This window comes from Pararge aegeria, chromosome 12 (assembly GCF_905163445.1).
Source record: "Pararge aegeria chromosome 12, ilParAegt1.1, whole genome shotgun sequence".
In the NCBI taxonomy this organism is placed as follows: domain Eukaryota; kingdom Metazoa; phylum Arthropoda; class Insecta; order Lepidoptera; family Nymphalidae; genus Pararge; species Pararge aegeria.
This window is the reverse complement of record NC_053191.1, coordinates 4,866,843-4,884,895: the sequence shown is the minus strand read 5'-3', so window position 1 is coordinate 4,884,895 and position 18,053 is coordinate 4,866,843. Positions and strand designations below refer to the sequence as shown.

Genomic DNA, 18,053 nt, shown 5'->3' with positions numbered 1-18,053 from the left:
GATTTATTCCAAGTAGGGCGTAACATAGTTTGTAAGCACTAAAATAGATATAAATTTATAAAATAATATAGGTCATTTTAATTATAATGGTTAAATTTTACTGCTACTCATTCAGATTTTTAGTTTTTTATATATTTGTATTAATTACAGGCGTAACTTGTTGAGAAACTCAAAAAGACGAATCGCGAATGCGGCCGAACTCTGACGGCCGTGTGGTCGAGTGGGTAGCGACCCTGCTTTTTGAGTACAAAGCTGTGGGTTCGATTCCAACTAATGGAAAATGTTTGTATGATCACCATGAATGTTTTCCAGTGTCTGAGTGTTTATCTGAATATTAAAAGTATTCAAGTATATTATTCATAAAGATATTCATCAGGCAGTTAGTACTCATAATGCAAGCTGCGCTTGCTTTGGGGCTGGATAACGATGTGTTGTAGAATATACTCTGTTGAAAATGGGACTCAAATGAAAACACTTGATTAATTATGGGCAAAATATATCTATTTACACTTTAAAATGCTGGTAATGAACAATATACATAACTTAAAATAATATGAGTACCAAAATTAAGAAATTAAGCAAAATGCTGTGTACTATTAGACCGGCGGCTTTAACTCGTAGGAAATTCAATATAAAAAGCCATAAATATCAAAAACGAACCAACATTTTGGTGTTTCGTGGGAATAGGAAACCTTAGGCCTAGAACACAGTGTACAGTCGTTCATTTAAACCAAAACTCAAGAAATGGCGTATTTACAATTAACAATTAAATACGAGATATAAAACACCACATCATTACACGTAACAAAAGCGGAACCACCTTTTTCCTCAAAAACTTATAACTTTTAGGACCCAGCATATATTATACCTTTATATTATGTATTACCAGTACATAATATAAAGGTCTCTTTTACTGGTGTACACTATCTTAATACTTAAAAGTCATTTGTCTGATTGAACTAATTGTGCAAGACTGTGCACTTCTGGTATTCACTGGATATCCCAAGCCACTTTCATCGCGATTTTCAGTATTCTAGGCCTTAAAAAAAATATACTTTCGTTCAAGAAATTCTAAAATATCATTTTTTACAAAAATATTATTTGAATGATGTATAACATAACGTCACAAAAGTTCCTAATGGCCAGCCTAATTAATGTACAAAGGTTTATGGAATGGATAACTTGAACAGTACCAAATAATATCATATATTTTAATGAGGAGCAAAGCAATTTCAAGCTAATATCCAATCTAAATGAATTTATATGAAAATCTAAAATGTCATTGCTGATATTTACAGGATATTTTGGTATAAATTTCACGCTACAAATTAAATATATTAAATGGTCCGAATAATATTTTTAATTCTCATCTTATTTATTGGAAAAAGCCAGGGTCAAACCAAGGCCACAGTAAATATATTAAAGCAATATGGAAACTACGTACGAAGTAACTCATACTGATCAAATTAAATTTACGACCAATAACATGAGGCACCGGTTTGATCAAGTCATGTGATTGGTTGCACGCAGGGCACCTTGGTGTGGCCGTTGCAGAATACAATACTAATGGCCGCTCCCATTCCCGTACGAATCGCGCGCGATACCATAATTAGACGCCAATCGTGCCACCATCGTGCCTTGCTTCCCGTTTTATGACGATTTTTTGCTCAGCGTGTAAGAACAATTAAACAGGGCACGAGCTTTTGCGATAGTGGAACAATGACAGTTCTCGACACGAACGGCACAGTGATTCGCACGGTGATGTGAAAGGGCCTTAATGATCCAGAAAATTGGTTTTGCGCTGTGGTCCTGCCAAAATATTCTTAGATACAATTGACTGTTAATATAGCAGTGTAATTATATAATTGATAACATTCTTTTTTTGGGTTCGTATTCTAACAAAGAAGAATGCTTTATGAGATATATTTAGTGTTATGTTGAAAAACCTCGCGCTATGTAAACAAGCAAATTAAAAAAACATTACTCATACTCAAACCAAAATAAGTGTGAACCTAGTCTCGAATGATTAGAATTTTATTTCAAGTATGCCTAGTTTATAAGCACTTTTGAAACGTCACTAGTAATCGAAAGTGATCAGAATATAATGATTTTCATTATTTTTTACTAAATCGACAGTTTAATAACCAATCCCTTTTGATTTTTTAGGGACAACAATAATAATCACATAGCCATAGAATTTTGTCTCTAATTATTTATTTTAGTTCACGGTAAGTTATATATCTTTGCATGACTACGGAACCCGACCCCATGCATGTTCTAATCCGCACTTGATTTATTTTTTAATACAGTAAGCTTTGGCGACATAAGATTGGAAGTATTACAATACTAGGTCAGACAAGCACTAGGTTTGCGCTGTTGTGTACAGAAAGCAACAAAATGAAAATAAGATTCGCGTAATGCAGCTTGTCTGATCTAGCTCTAAGACAGACATAACATTAATTAGTATACAAAATATTTTTTTTTCATATTCGACATCATCTTCATAATGTTCTTTTTTTCTAAATACAAAATACGATGTGATAACTAAATACTTTATTCGATCGAATGTACTTAATGGTTATATTATCTATTAAAAAAGAAAACGCATACAAGTATTAATATAAAATGCTTGTTAAAAAATAAAATGCATATATTGGATTGCAATACAAATTTGAAAATAAACTTGGTTAAATATTACAATGGTGCTAAATTGGTTGTACAATGTAGTGTACAGTAATTTATTATCTAAATTGACGCGGCCAAAGAAAGCACTATCTTTTCCAGAGCGAATTTATCAATGATTTTAAGCATTGATGTAGTAAATCGTAAAAAAAAAACTCGTTTTAAAGACTAATTGTATAGTGAAACCTGTAGAATAAGCTGCATGGGACCGGGTACTATGGTCACCAACTAGTCTGCCCAGCATAGTAAACCTTGGGACTGTTATATATGACCTACGATAGTAACATATTAAATCAATGGCTATAGGCTATCGATTAGTTAAAGTTAGCAGAGCTTCAAAATGAGGATAAATTATGCTGTGACGTTAGTGTTTTAATAACCAAATCTGACCATCCAAATTCATGCTAATAGCATTATAATGCTCTCATTTCAGTTCAGTTGGCGTTAGTTAATATAGTGGGCAAAAGCTCTACAAATAGTGCTGCTTTTTTTACTATGCTTCCTGTGGCAAAGGAAAGCATATCAAAACTGTCAACCTAGTTAACTTAAGAGATTCAAATTTACCACCATTATAATATTTTTGTACAAATTAGAGTACATATACTTTGCCAATTTATAATTTAAAAATAATATAAATATGATCTCACTTTTTAAACACATTAAACTGGATGCAGACTATAAAGTAAAATTAGAATTAAATAAAATATTTGTAAGAGATATTACACATTAGGTCCCTAATGTATTTTGACTGGCAACATTCCAAATTCATTATCTATAAGATTATAAAATGTTAAATAATAAAACATAATACTTTTAGATAAACATGTTCATGTTTTTAATTAATACTACTACTGATATTACGGTTGTGTGATGACACCATCAATTTTAACGCAAACACTGTATAGTTCTTTAATTGTATAGATTATTCTCTGTAACACAAATTGTTTGTGCTTTCGCTAGCAGAGCTTGCTTATGCAAGGGATGTAGAGCATAGACCCAAAACACTGCTCCAATATGGTTTAGGTGGCGGGATATAAAGGTCGTCAAGGACTTATGCCGCAACACTTACGAACAGAATATAAGCTTATTTAGTGAAATCAGCCATTTTTTTTCGGCTTTTAAAAAGTTCGTACAAAGTAAGAGCAATGCTGCATTGCAGTCAGTGACCAATAACAGTGTAAAACCTTAAATAGCATTATGATGAATGTTCTAGGTCGTTTTTGCATGCATTTTGTCAACGCGGTGGCATGTCTATATAATGTGACTAAATCCATCATTATGATATAATATTATTATACTAAAAATAAAAATGTTTAAATTAATTGTATACATTTATATCTAGCAACATTCCACTTATTATACAAACACTCCATCACATAAATTTTTTTTTGATTACGAGAGTACAATTATTACACATTAACTATGCATTCATAATAATCCTAATGTAATTTTTGGAGTAAATTATTTAACCTTCTAATGCTCCTAACGTCGGAAACACATTACCCCACCCCACAAGACACCACGCATGTTAAGTCAAATCTACATTAGAATTTGGTATGCCCAGGGACATTATCCACACACAAAGTAACAAGTATTGGACATAGAAAACACTAAAGTTTATATTTGAGTTAACATGCTTGATGTGTTGCCAATGTCCCCGTGCCATAAAACTCAAGATTGTTCAACCCCGCACAGACTTATGTCAAATATAATGTAACATAGGGTATAAAACAATATAATATTGTCACGAGTGGTTGTCACTGTAAAGTATATATACTATGTAGATGCAGCAGTATACATGTGAGTGACAACCTTTATTCAAAATAATGAATATGATACATGCACCAATTTTATTGTTTCATTATTTATATTGTTTGAAACGTAAACTGAAATATCAGTTTTATATATTATGTTAAAGTATTGTATACTAATGAGGGAATCCAGCATATTATTTCATCAAAAATATGAACACTTGAACTCAAAATATAGTTCACAAAGGCTATTAAAGCTCTTACAAGCCCTATTATAATATTATCATTTGTATATTGTATACTATGTCTGTAATATAATCAATATCATATTCTTAAAATTTTATAAAGACAACAAAATATCTTACTAAATAAATATTACCAATACTGTCATTTGTGTTGCAAGTTTGGAATAAATAAAAATTGACACAAAATCTATTAATATTAAAATAACAGCACTGTCAGATTAGGTAACAAAGCTTATAACTTTCGCTGTCAACAGAAAATTAGATTTTATTGGGTTTGTAACTTATAAGATCACTATCATAATCTCTATCAACTCAGAATCTACTATTGAAATTTGCTGCAGATTAAATAACATAAAAACTTACCATTCTGCTTCCATCTTTTACACTTCTATCTAATATTTTTAAACTAAACAACATTACAAGCCAAAGTTACCCAACTTGACTGTACATTAAAATTAATATAGTAAACAATAATCCCATATTTTTCCTAAAATGACTTATACTGGCTGTATTTAGGTAAAACCCAGAGAAATTGTGAGTACTACGACAAGTGATGTATTGTAGTGTAGGGAATACATACATTCAGCTCTTTGAGTATAACATAAACACTGCCATGATAATATTCAATAGAGATCAACTTACATATCAAGGTACAAAATTCCACTAGTTTCATAAGACTAAACTGTATAATGCTGCTGATGTCAAAATACACTTTTTGTACCTAACACCAACAAAAAGAAGGTTCTATTTTATTGGTAAACATTATATGGCTGAGGTACATAGTGTCCTGCTAGGGTTGTGCAATTATCTCTCAATTTGAGCATTGTGTAAGCGACATCCCCGGCTTAGTGCCATATTGTGTTATCACTAGCAACATTTCTTCTTTGTTTTATGGTTCTTCCTTATGTGTACTGTATCGTTTGATGTCACATGTCGCTCTTTCATTTCCAACTTAGTCCTCAGTGCCTGAAATGTTTAAATGTAATTGTATAAATAGAGTTCAAGACACAATTTAAATAAACTGCTGAAACACTGGATTTTTTCGTTAGAGTAAAAGTCCTTACTGTTATTAGTTTTAAATTACTGGATAACATTAGCATCTTGCTAACGAGGACCAGAAGCTTAGCCATCCCCACCTGCACTTCAGTCCCTGTCACATAGCATGCATACGGTGGCATCAATAAAGCATTTCAGACATACTGTAAATTTCTGGCACATCCAACAAACAACCCCAGTTGGATTTTACACATAAAATATTTAAATTTAGGCTGTTATGTAAAAGAATCTTAAGGTTTTATTCATAATATAATATATAGTCTATGCAGCCAGATAACATTATATAATAACTAGCTATGCTCCTTCATTTCAACCAAATATAGAATGAATGTAGCCAGTGGTGTGCTCAAAGGGTATGTAAAGGGTATGCAGATTATATAAAATAAAGAAAATCTCCAGTACAAGTTATAAAAACTCAAGGGTAGGCTTCTTCTAACTATTTTAGGCTATAGTATGTTATCTTCTGTAGTCTCAATTCTACATATACACACATATATAATTAGCTATTTTGACAAATTTTTACCATGTTGCAACAACTTGGGTTATATGATAGAATAACAAATTCAAGGTAGATTTATTTGGGCGGTTTAAATAGTACTAATATTGCAATAAAAATGGATTTATACTAAGTACTTACCATTTTAGTAATAGTCAAAAACATTTCCTCAACATTAATATTTTCCTTTGCACTGGTTTCAAACAATGGTATGTTCATTTGATTGGCAAATCTTTGGGCATCCTCCGTTACAACTACTTTCCTTGACGGGCAGTCATTCTTATTACCAACTGGAAATATTAACATAATTATGTTGTTAGCCAAGTTTATATTGTATAACAAAAATAGTTTAAATACCTAAATAATAACTAAGCCATATCATACATACTGTTTACAAATGATTGTAATGTAAAATACACATGCAGTTAATAATATGTATTCAGAGAAGTTAAGTGACTCATAACTTTGCTCTCAAGCTTTTCCAATTGTAACATTATCTCTAACAACAATTAAAAAAATTAAAGCATTTTATCCTCAGTAATATTGGGGCAAATATCTCACTTTGTACATTTTATTCAATAGCTGTGCCCTGATTTTTTAAAAAGTAAAAAAAGCTCTTTATCTTACATTACCTTTTTCTTTTTACCTATTTAGGTTACAACTAGTACTTTTTTTTATGTATACCATTTGGTATACATAAAAGTACTATTTGTTAACATACATCATATCAACTCAATACAAAATGTGATTTAATGTTATGAAAAGGAAACTTAAATGATTTTGTTCATGTAATATAAGGAAAGTGAACAGCGAGTAGACAATTTTTAGCACACCCAACCGATACTTCAAAACCTCTTACTGACACATAAAATAAGTTGATCAGCAGGGCGCTAAAAAATCAATTCAAATGAACACAAATATCTTTAACTAAAAATTGAATAGTCTAAAAATTCCTTCCTGTTTCTCTTACTACCAAGGTGAATTTTTCACTTAATTATTACTGTATAGTGTGTAAATTTGAGAGATTTTTACACACACACTGAGTGAGTTAGCACCCTAAACTATTTGTGAGTGTTATCTGCATAAAACAAGAGTTCCAAGCAAGGGAACAGGCCACTAGAATAGAAGAGAGAGTTGGCAAACAAATATTATATAGCACACTACTACTAATTTTTACTTTAATTGGTTAAGCATGTAAATGAAATCCTTATTACTTATATATAACTTTAAAATGAGCTTAAAGTAAAGGATCACACAAAGGATATCTACTATTCTTACACTCTATTATCTAGGATAATACATAACACATACAATTTGAGTTTGATTGTTTATTACAGGTCACCTTGCAGTGTTATTACATGGTTGAGCAAAGATCCAGAACATGTAATCCCAATATCACGAAAAAACATGGCATTATAATTGCGATTCCTCACCTAGTACTTTGTTGACGACCTCACAATTTTGTTCGATCTCGTGCAACCACCGTTTAACATTCGCGAAGGACTCCCCGTTAGTGACATCGTAGACCACGATGACTCCGTGAGTCCCCCTGTAGTATGTGCTAGTGATCGTCCTGAATCGCTCCTGCCCCGCAGTGTCCCATATCTGCAGCTTTACTCGCTCACCGTTTATCTCTAAAGTTCTTATTTTGAAATCGACACCGATGGTCGTAATGTAACTACCGGAAAAGGTGTTATCAGCAAACCGCAGTAGGAGACAGCTCTTACCTACACCTGGAACAAGAACATAATTCCACTGATAAACGGCTCGGGGAAAGTCATCATCACTCGGGTACACAGGCCTCGCCCACTCACCGCTGTCACCGATAATCAGCAGTTTGAAGAGGTGGTCAAACTCGCGAGCCATTGCTTTTGACATGACTGAGTACACCCCTAACCGGTCATGTGTTTAACAATAACGACAATAATTTAACAACAACTCCTATTATTGAAAAATTGAACAAACGCATGCCGTAAAACGTTAGCTTGCGTCACTTTACAAATCGTCCGCCATTATTGTCCTTCTGCTATCTGCCATTCCGTTTTGTTTCACAGACTATGAAAAACCGTTGCGATCAACACAGACGAAGAATATGATTCCGTATTAATAATACTAGTTTTGGTACATTTACTAATTTTAGAAAAAAATACGTTTCTTCACAAAATACAAAAATATTTCTAGATGGTGTTAGGACATTGATATCGATTATTTTTGGAATAAAAAGTATGACTAGGTCAGTGTAGTTAGGATCAAAGAATGGAGTGTTCGTACTTTCATTATTTTAGAGGTCCATAAGTTTTTTTCGTCAGTGTTAAATGTCAACCATAGACAACACGTATGTGTCATTCTTGCTAAGTCAACTGTCATGTAATTTTTTAAGATAAAAGTTTAGGTGTGGTAAAATAGTGATTTGTTAATAATTTCGGAAAGTTTGTAGCGATGTCGGCTACTTTAAAGCCTTATCTAACTGCTGTACGCCACACACTTGCATCAGCTATGTGTTTAGAACATTTTTCATCGCAGGTTGTAGAAAGATACAACAAACCGGAGGTGGAAGTTGGAACAAGCAAAGAGCTGTTATTGAACCCGGTGATCATTTCGCGGAACGCGAACGAGAAAGTGCTAATAGAATCATCCATAAACTCAATTAGAATAAGTATTATGATCAAACAAGCCGATGAGATTGAGAAGATTTTGTGTAAAAAGTTCATGCGCTTTATGATGATGAGGGCAGAAAACTTTATCGTACTCAGACGGAAGCCTGTCGACGGCTATCATATCAGTTTCCTGATTACTAATTTCCACACTGAGCAAATGTATAAACACAAGCTGGTTGACTTTGTGATATACTTCATGGAAGAAATTGACAAGGAGATAAGCGAAATGAAGCTTGCGGTAAACGCACGTGCAAGAATTTGCTCAGAGGAATTTCTAAAAAGATTCTAATGTAGACTAATTGGGAGTTCACATTGACTGGTGACAGCAACAATATCAATGATTTTTTTTAAATAGGCTTGCACTTGTCAACAATCAAGCCTCATAGAAAAGAGTGATGAGTTTGGGGAGTGCGCATGCCAAGAACATGTCTTTTCACTCTTTCCTTGAAGCTATCAAGTCAGATCTACCAGAAAACAGATGCCAGAGTATGTATCTGAGTTAAAGTAGTGGCCTTTATGTTCCAGTGGTTGGCATGTAGAAATAAGGATTGCAAGGTCCTAGGTTCAATTAGTTTGGGCCAAGAACTGTAAGATATTGATATTTTTCTGATAACAAATCTTACAACCAGCCAAGAGTTGGAATATTGCCTATGCCCATCCCCTTGGCTCTGAGAGCATGGTGAGCCTTGGTCTTTGTTATTGCAACTAATTAGGTGGGTATACCTGTACCCAGCTTTGAGATTTTGCAGCATTACAAAAATTAGTTCTTGGCACTACCTCAACATCCCTTTGGATGTCATAAACGTTATATGAATGGCCAACTAGACAGAGGGTTGCTGTGCTAGTTACCTTTTTAACCATACTGGCAAAAATGTTGAGAAAAGCATATTAGTCTAGTGTGATGCTTTAAAAACTCTTATAACATGCAACAGGCATTAGCAAGAAGGTGCTACATCTTCCAAATTAGTGCATATCCATCTTAAACTGCATTGTCTATGCCACCATCTGGTGACAACATTTATTGCTTAGTAGTTATCTCTACTAGGTGACCAAAATCAAAAAGTTAACACCACAAGTAATCACTTTAAAAACACAAGTATATCTAGCATTGATGCTGTCACTGGGCAAATAACAATACATACTTATGTATAAAATAGTTTAAGATTCTAATATTTGTAAACATGCCAACTTGTTATGAATATAAAGACTGTTTCTTGTGCACTGCAGTGTGGATAAGTATTTAGCTGAAATGCCATTGCATTTAAGTTTGTGAATTGCAATAATAGATATATTATTATAAGACGCTTAGTTGCACACCCTGTAAAAACTGTTATACTGTGAAATATGTATAAGCAGACCCTGAGGATATAAAGAAAATCTTGACATAGATATGCAAAAACAATCCAACTCACAGGTCATAATACTGAGGCTAAAGTGACGAATCTACCTGATTTGCCACTGCATCATAGAAGAAACATTCTAGTCCTCAAGTCCTACCCACAAAAGTAATATACTTTTAAAAGAAATATCATCATGTAACTAAATCTTCAAGTGAGAGAGGTCTTTGTGGATTGGCTTGTTTTGTGATTACCTAATACCCTGAAGTTATCACTGAATAAATAAGCCAATATAACATTGGGATATTTATTTTCAAACAAATAATGAGCCACTCATATCCAAAGCATGCTTTGAACACCCTATGTTTACCCCTTACACCATGTTCCATGATGTTAATCTTGATCTTCAAAACTCACTGATACTATGTGACACATCTACATATTTGTATAGTTAAAATAATTAGGAAAGAAGATAAGTTCACCTAACTGATTACAAACTTGCATAGGAAAGAGAAATATAATATTATCGTACCCCTCTTTTATTAATCCTACTATATAATATTGTAAAGAGTAAGAGTTAAGTTTGAAGATTAAGATAGTTTTGGTGGTGCTATAAACATGTTTCATCACAGATTTTCTTAAAAATCATTACATAATTTCAGGGTTAAGTTGTATGCTTATTGCAGAAAAGTATGTCAATAATTATTATTAAGTTTATTTTTTTATTTGATCAAATATTAAATGATTCAACTAATAAATAAGTCCTTTGAAATTATTATTAATTGTATTATAGTTGTAATTTTTTTTCTAAGAATACTATTTAAAATAAAAAATTTAAACATTTATTTTGTTTAGTTACTATCCTGTTTATTTCAAGGATCCCATTAGCTGTACCATTTACACACTTGACTCTTGATATAAGTTAGGCAAATTAATAGTATATAACTACTGCTCTGCCCGAGTTATGTCTTCCTTACCAATAATACATAACATGCCAATAAATCAGTATGATAGAAGAGTATTTCCAATACAGTAGACTCCAAACTACTGTTGGCGCCCTAAAGTGAGTCTGCAATTGGTCCCAAAAAGATATGTATGTTGGTATCCGTACGTGGTACCTATATACCCTATATCCGTATATTGTGTATATATTTATTTGGTGGTTAATGATGATGGTGTTAGGCTAACCTGTAAGGTATGGCAGTTTGTTGGGTACAAAAGTTTCGACGCGGTATCGTACCGGAACGCTAAATCGCTTGGCGGCACGCTTAACTTGGAAGGGTGATAACTGGCCACAGAAAATTTGGAAATTATACATTCCCAATTCCCCCCCGCCGGGGATCGATCTTGAAACCAAGCAAGTATTTAGTCCGGACGAGCGTTCGCTTGCGTTTCTTCGCGCAACGGACAATCCACGATATTTCTAAAAATGAAGATCTTTCTAAAATTTTATACAGTAAGTAGTAGTACAGACGGACAGTAGGTAATGTCTTAGTATTAGGGACAATTGGCATCCTTTGGGTACGGAAATACCTACACTGCTGACTAGCTGAAATACAAAAAACTTTTTAAAATTGTACATAAATTACAATGACAACCCTAACACTACAGTGGAGTAGTTTCCACACTACTTATATATTTACGGTCGTATGGATGTAATATAACTGGTCACATGTGACTCCATTTGAACTAAAATGTAAAAACATGTGATGTTATTATTATTTATTTAACTCTTTATTGTACACCACTATGAAGTTAGGCAAATAAAAGAAGAATAGAAATACGAAGACGGAAGTAGAATACAAAAGGCGGCCTTATCGCTTAATAGCGATCTCTATCAGGCAACCTTAGGATTAGGAAAAGATGAGCGAGAGAGTAAAGGTGGTGTAAAATGATTATAAACCTACATTCCATTATCTAAATACAAATACATATATAAAAATGGCACAAATAAGATGTTATGGTTGTCACTGCACATCTTTTATGACAACTCACGATAAAGTTCATTTTCAGCCATGTACCTCTCGAATGCACAGAAAAACTTATACGGGATATTTCCATAGCCGTGTTATGTGTCTCGTGAAATTAAAAACAGAGATCTTATTAAATTAAGAATCATTATATTTAACTTTTTAAAGACTAAAATACAATAATTTAGACCAAATTTCAAAAAAAAATTTCAACTCAGGTAGCAAAGTGTTTTAATTACTAATTCAGTGAATGGTGTACATTTTTAGCTTGATCATAAATTAAATGAGGATTAATTTAAGTATGTGTTGCCAAAGTAACTCTCTTGCCACATATCAAAAATTCTTTTAGTATAAAGTCTAATTTTTATGTACAAAATTTTCATGAGAATGCAGTAAAACTAGTAGGTCATGCGAGAGCTATGCTAGAGCTATGCTAGTCAGTTCTTATGTTTGGTGGTTCTTAGAGTGAAGCCTTCACCCTTAAATGCTTGGAATGGTTCTTCTGGTAATGTCCCCTCTTTGGCACTGGTTGGTTTAGAATTCCTAATGAATCTAAGTGTGCCAATCACATAATCATAGTCTGGTATACCTCGAACATATGGCTGTGAAAAAAGTAGAGATGGTTTTATTACTACAATTTTTTTTTTGAAAAATTCACGGATTATATAAAATTGCACTTTCAGCTAAGTCTCGCTACAGCCGCCTTTAAATTTAAAACATCACTAAAGCTTTAGAAATGCAAGTAACTGTCTCAGCCTCCCCGATTTTCCAGGATATAAATGTACTATGACAATACACACATCGCCATCTAGCCCCAAAGTAAGCGTAGCTTGTGTTATGGGTACTAAGGCGACCGATGAATATTTTACATAAATACTTATAATATACAGATAAACACCCAGACACTGAACATCATTCGTGTTCATCACACAAACATTTGTGGGAATCCAGTTGTGGGAATCGAACCAACGGCCTTTGACTCAGAAACAGTTGCGTGCACTGTGTTTTTGACCAGGGTATGCATAAAGAAGAAAGGTGCAATAAAATGGAAAAATCCTTCGCATTTATGAGTCATACAAAAATTTCAGGGTATGCCGTGCTTTTGTGCATGTATGGAGTGCACGCCACTGCTCAGAAAGCAGGGTCGCTGTCCACTGCGCCAATCGGCCGACGTTGTATAGTCGCAATATAATTGATAATTCCTCCAAGCTAAAAACACTTATAAAAATTATAAAATACACTAACTTGTCTAGAATTAGATGCCTGAGGCTCTGAGTCACTTTCACTAGTAAGTTTTTTCTTTTTTCCATCTAGTCTGTTACCCTCCCCACTGAACGCAACGAAGCCGTCTGGCTCGGGCATCATTGTCGCTGGGTCTTCCTCTATCCCAGCCATTTCGGAGCTGCCCTCGCCTCTTGTTATGTGGTCTTCTTCCTTGTAACCAACTGGCGGTGCGAACTCTACCTGTTTTATTTAATATTCCGTATTTAATTTTGACCTAAACTTGTAATATTATTAATTAATGTAATATAAAAAAAAAATTGTAATTGATAGCTCAATCCTTCCTCAAGAAGCTTATAGAAAACGAAGTGGTTATATTTTGAAAAATAGCGCGTTATACAGTTAAAAATTTACTTAGTAATAGTAAAACGGAAGTCGCGGGATTCCACTAGATAAATAATATTAATGTGTCAAAATTTTAAAGTGGGAGAGCAGTGAAGGTACTTAGATGTGGTTTTTGCCCATCGCGAGCAATGGTCAGCGCGGTTCGCTAAATGGTGTCAGCAGCGTTTTGTTGCCATTCGAATATTATTAGCCATAGTATTATGGTGTTTTGGTTAAATATAGGTTGCACTATCGTAACTTGGGTCAATATTAACGTTATAATGAAGTTGTATGAGAAGTGTTTAAGTGTACTTTTAATTTCTATAACATATTATCTGAAAATCTACATACATTTCATGAACTAGTAAGCTAGTTCATCAAATTTAGTTTAGTTAGTGAAACAAATAGTATCTTACTTACATTCATATCACATTCAATAATAATGACAGCATTGCCTGGCTGAGTTTCTAGCACACACAGTTCATAAACCTTAGAATTGTATTTAATTGCTATTACATCACCAGTGGTTAGACATGAGAAGTTTCTTAAACAATTTTCGAGTACTGAAAAATGTAAGCAGTATTAAAATTGCAACAATACAGTAAAGTGACAACCTGTCAAATCGAAGCCCATTACAGTTTGTCGGGAACAGCATCACATTGTGGCTGTCATATTCCGTCAGATTGCAATGGCCATTACCATAGAATTTTTATTTGCATGATAGCCATTGGCTACAATATCCTGGAGGTAAGCGATGATGCAGTCTATTATGGTAGCGAGTTATCCTGTAAGAAGTATGACAGATATACTAACAAATATCCACACTCCTAATTCCCACAGCTGAAGCCTCCCACCAGACCAAACTAGAGAAAATTCGAAAATTATAAATCCCCACAGTCCTTCCTGGGTATCAAACCCATGACCTGCACTTACAGGAGTATTAAACTCACCACTGCACCAGGGAGGTTGTCAAACAAATACTAGCTGCTCTGAGGAAGAACAGCACTCAGGGTATACATATATACTATTTTTTTCATGATGCATACCAATCATAACAGATATATAATAAAGTTTAGTCCAGATATACTTATAGTTCAGTTGAGCACTATCATAGGCCAATATTAATAATTAGTACAGAAATATTCCAGGCAAACTTACCTGCTTTGGGATTGGTTATATCAAGGAAGTCTTCTGAGAGAGGTTGGAATTTGGAGAATGTGGCTACTGGGAGGGAGACACTTTCAATTTGAATCAGGGCTCCCTCTTCCAACACCAGGTTTGCCATCATCTGTTTATTTATAAAGAATAAAAAAAATATATGTATATTTTTAGTACACAAGTGTGTTTTTGAAGGCTTTATGTTGTGTTCCAACAAGAGTTCAAGGAATCCTTCAAAGTATATTTTCACTTACATGGGTGAAAAAATATACCAGTTAAAAATAACAATTTCGGGCACAAATAATGAGTTGTGAAGGAACATGGTAGGTAGAAAAGTAATTGGGGATACTACAATGGAAATTACGATGAATTCAATCTTTTTCATATAATTTTCTACTTATATACCATTTAACAATAATAGAACAAATTAATAGTTAAAAATTTGAAGTAGTTAAATGAAAAAGACCCAGCATGTCTTAAGGTACCTTGAGATTTAGGTTTTGTTAATAAATAAATATATAGTGTTAAAATAGTTAGGCATTATTAGCTTACTTCATATAACAGTCCTTCCATTGAATATCAGATTGTGAAAATACAATGCAAAGGTCGCAATTACAATTTTATTTCTCAAAAGTACCTCAATGTTGGTTCGATCTTTTTCATTTAACCGTGTTCAATTGTAAATACATACCCAATGTGGTAAATAGACACGTCCTTCATCTGCAACAAATTCTAAAACTCCACAGTGTGTTATTCTTTTAGTTTTCTTGTTGGTTAATTTAAATATCATTGGGTACTCTATGTTTAATCTTGTTAGAAGCTCTAATGCAGAAGGTGGCATAATAACTGTAAATGAAATATATAGAATTTAAATAAATATTTGTTCACTTCAGAGCACTTTAATACATAAAATTTTTATTCAAAAGTATGCTCAACATGACCAAATAAGGCGAATATAGATTTTTTTTAAAAATTTTAATTACATGTTTATTATTTACATACATGTAAATTAAGCAAAGGACAAATGTGCAAATAATATTGCACATTTGCCTTTGAAATAGAAAATATTTAATAAGGTATAAGGGAAACATCTAAATACTAGAACTGGTAGGTAGGTTATGACATTCTAGCTATTAGTTAAGAGGGGGCTGGCTTTTATCCCTTGGTTGTAGATCAGACTCCTAGATGACCCATCTATACCTTCTACTATACTTAATTTTGGAATCTTACATCCATACGAGTGAAAAAGACACTGAATATAAAGGTCATAAAGCATATTGTAGCAAAAGCATTCCTTACTTTTTCCTCCTCTCTCAACATCTTGCCTTTCATTTCCAGGCATCATAGAAACTGAGAAGCACCTGTAAGTCATGGTGAAAGGTCTCGTCATCTCATGAAACATGTTGAACCCAAACTGAAACTAAATACACATAAATAAAGTCAAACAAAGCGATACAAAACATTCTGCTGCAGTCGAGTAAATAACAATTTGTATTACAGGCATAAAGGTTAACTGTTCATACCATTTTGATTGATTTATTCTTTTTTTTTCAACAAAGGAAAGAATGAAAATAATTGCAACTCATTTACGAAAAATCAACACAATTTTTTTTTCCACTTGCAGTTGTCACTTGTCATTTGTCATAGTCGGAGAAACATCAAAACGGATGTCAACCACAGATTAAGAGCTGAGCAGAGCTAAGCTTTATTTTTGTTATTTTTATTGTACATTTAATGCAATTTCATTAATATTCGTTGTTTAATTAATGAATACATTGACTTTGAACTTCAACAACCTTGCACTCGTAAAATACCATATTTGGTTCACTGGTGGTTCGGTGGCTATTACATAGTGTGATATTCTTCAGTCCTCCATTTCTATGAGAGCAGTTTGAGTTTCTTGGTGATACTCTCAGCCGCTTTCTTTGATCTGACAAATACCTTATCTTAAATATTAAGTACTCCGCGCCGCGCTGACCTAGTGCAAGTAAAATAAAATTAAATAGAATGCAATAATATATACATACATATTGGTCGTGTTTGCACGACTTAAGCGAGTGTACTTAAAAGTGAAAACGCGCCAGCTTTACACGTATAATCTACTCGTGTTGTTGCTGACGGATTGCCTCGTGTATTGAGACCTTAAGTAATGCAATTTTAAACGGTACACGTAAGTTGGCTGATGTCATAAGAGCCATAGAGAAATTGGTCTTTATGTCGGGTGTTACCACTTTTTGACATTGTTGAGTTTTAACGATTCCTCAGTCCACAATTATTAATAATATACCTATCCTTTTCTTTCACAGTATCGTTCATAGTATAGTTCATTAATTCATTTCATTCATTTGTGTATGTGGCAGCCGCGGGTGCATATTCGTCATTTTCTATACAAATAAAAAAATACTTTATTGATTTATTTTTCTTCATGTAGAAATTAAATTGGAATAGTGAGTAGAAAATGTAGAATGCAGTAATTTTTTTCTCGTGTTCCGGTCGTTGTTCATTTCCTTTCAAACATGAATGAACGCCATGTTGATTGTCAAAGGTGTCGTATCGGGTAGGAAAACAGTGAATTGAAATAATTGTGTTAATTTCAGACCCCGCCATATAAGACGGTTGCTCATAAGTCTATTTGGATTAGTTAGAGCAGAAAAAGTTCACAACCATGGCCCAAGTGTTGCCGATACGTTTTCAGGAGCACTTACAGGTGAGTACGCCCATCGAATTTTATTGCATTCGCTTAGTTTGCACTGTGGGTGGCTAAAGGGGGATGTAGTATCGGTATCTATCAGAGGGGCGGACAATTCCGTAATAGTATTGTTGTGAAAGTAAGAGGAAATTGCTGTAATGACATTGCGCAATTTCGATGACAGAATCACCCCCTGCTCCTAGAGAACGAAAGAGCCGGGTATTGATTTGTTCCATATTTCCTGGATCATATGACTTGCGATGTTACAATACCCGACTCTGTTCTGTTAATTCCCACTAGATTTCTTCATAAAAACATTTAAGTTTATCAGCTAATGATCTAAATGGAAAATTTAAAATATAGGTACATAATTTCCAAACCAGAATCATAATTCAATTTGGGTGGTT

At 33.5% G+C, this 18,053-nt stretch overlaps 4 protein-coding genes across 5 annotated transcripts in view; 2 read left to right on the top strand and 2 right to left on the bottom strand.

Moving 5' to 3' along the window:
- Positions 1 to 4,995: 4,995 nt before the first annotated feature.
- On the bottom strand, positions 4,996 to 8,244 carry LOC120627854 (ras-related protein Rab-35). The gene is made up of 4 exons (XM_039895952.1): positions 8,045 to 8,244; positions 7,664 to 7,963; positions 6,372 to 6,520; positions 4,996 to 5,644 (listed from the first exon to the last, which is right to left on the bottom strand). Exons 1-4 carry the CDS (start codon positions 8,106 to 8,108, stop codon positions 5,546 to 5,548), a joined length of 612 nt encoding a protein of 203 aa, XP_039751886.1. The 5' UTR covers positions 8,109 to 8,244; the 3' UTR covers positions 4,996 to 5,545.
- Positions 8,245 to 8,583: 339 nt separating this feature from the next.
- LOC120628213 (actin-related protein 2/3 complex subunit 4) lies at positions 8,584 to 10,963 on the top strand. Its single transcript, XM_039896472.1, has one exon. It carries the CDS (start codon positions 8,670 to 8,672, stop codon positions 9,174 to 9,176), a length of 507 nt encoding a protein of 168 aa, XP_039752406.1. The 5' UTR covers positions 8,584 to 8,669; the 3' UTR covers positions 9,177 to 10,963.
- Positions 10,964 to 12,408: 1,445 nt separating this feature from the next.
- Positions 12,409 to 16,598, bottom strand: LOC120628339 (ubiquitin fusion degradation protein 1 homolog). Its single transcript, XM_039896662.1, has 7 exons — positions 16,481 to 16,598; positions 16,257 to 16,377; positions 15,649 to 15,803; positions 14,958 to 15,087; positions 14,220 to 14,362; positions 13,440 to 13,658; positions 12,409 to 12,796 (listed from the first exon to the last, which is right to left on the bottom strand). Exons 1-7 carry the CDS (start codon positions 16,481 to 16,483, stop codon positions 12,632 to 12,634), a joined length of 936 nt encoding a protein of 311 aa, XP_039752596.1. The 5' UTR covers positions 16,484 to 16,598; the 3' UTR covers positions 12,409 to 12,631.
- A 680-nt stretch (positions 16,599 to 17,278) lies between these two features.
- The window catches only part of LOC120628303 (clathrin heavy chain), a 30,459-nt gene continuing 29,684 nt past the window's right edge, over positions 17,279 to 18,053 (top strand). For both annotated transcript variants that reach the window (XM_039896612.1, XM_039896611.1), the window contains exons 1-2: positions 17,279 to 17,404; positions 17,555 to 17,664. In XM_039896612.1, coding sequence (XP_039752546.1) covers positions 17,623 to 17,664 — 42 coding nt within the window. In that variant the 5' untranslated portion in view covers positions 17,279 to 17,404; positions 17,555 to 17,622. The remainder of the gene's footprint in view (positions 17,405 to 17,554; positions 17,665 to 18,053) is intronic.

Excerpts from the sequence above, each read along its gene's own strand:
- LOC120627854 (XM_039895952.1), bottom strand. The coding sequence starts at position 8,108 with ATGTCAAAAGCAATGGCTCGCGAGTTTGACCACCTCTTCAAACTGCTG. Across the intron at positions 7,964-8,044 it reads GCTGATTATCGGTGACAGCG|GTGTAGGTAAGAGCTGTCTC; the intron begins GTGAGTGGGCGA and ends TTCTTGTTCCAG. Across the intron at positions 5,645-6,371 it reads TTTTGACTATTACTAAAATG|GCACTGAGGACTAAGTTGGA; the intron begins GTAAGTACTTAG and ends TAAACATTTCAG.
- LOC120628213 (XM_039896472.1), top strand. The coding sequence starts at position 8,670 with ATGTCGGCTACTTTAAAGCCTTATCTAACTGCTGTACGCCACACACTT.
- LOC120628339 (XM_039896662.1), bottom strand. Across the intron at positions 15,804-16,256 it reads TGTTGAGAGAGGAGGAAAAA|TTATTATGCCACCTTCTGCA; the intron begins GTAAGGAATGCT and ends TTTCATTTACAG. Across the intron at positions 15,088-15,648 it reads GTGTCTATTTACCACATTGG|ATGATGGCAAACCTGGTGTT; the intron begins GTATGTATTTAC and ends ATAAATAAACAG.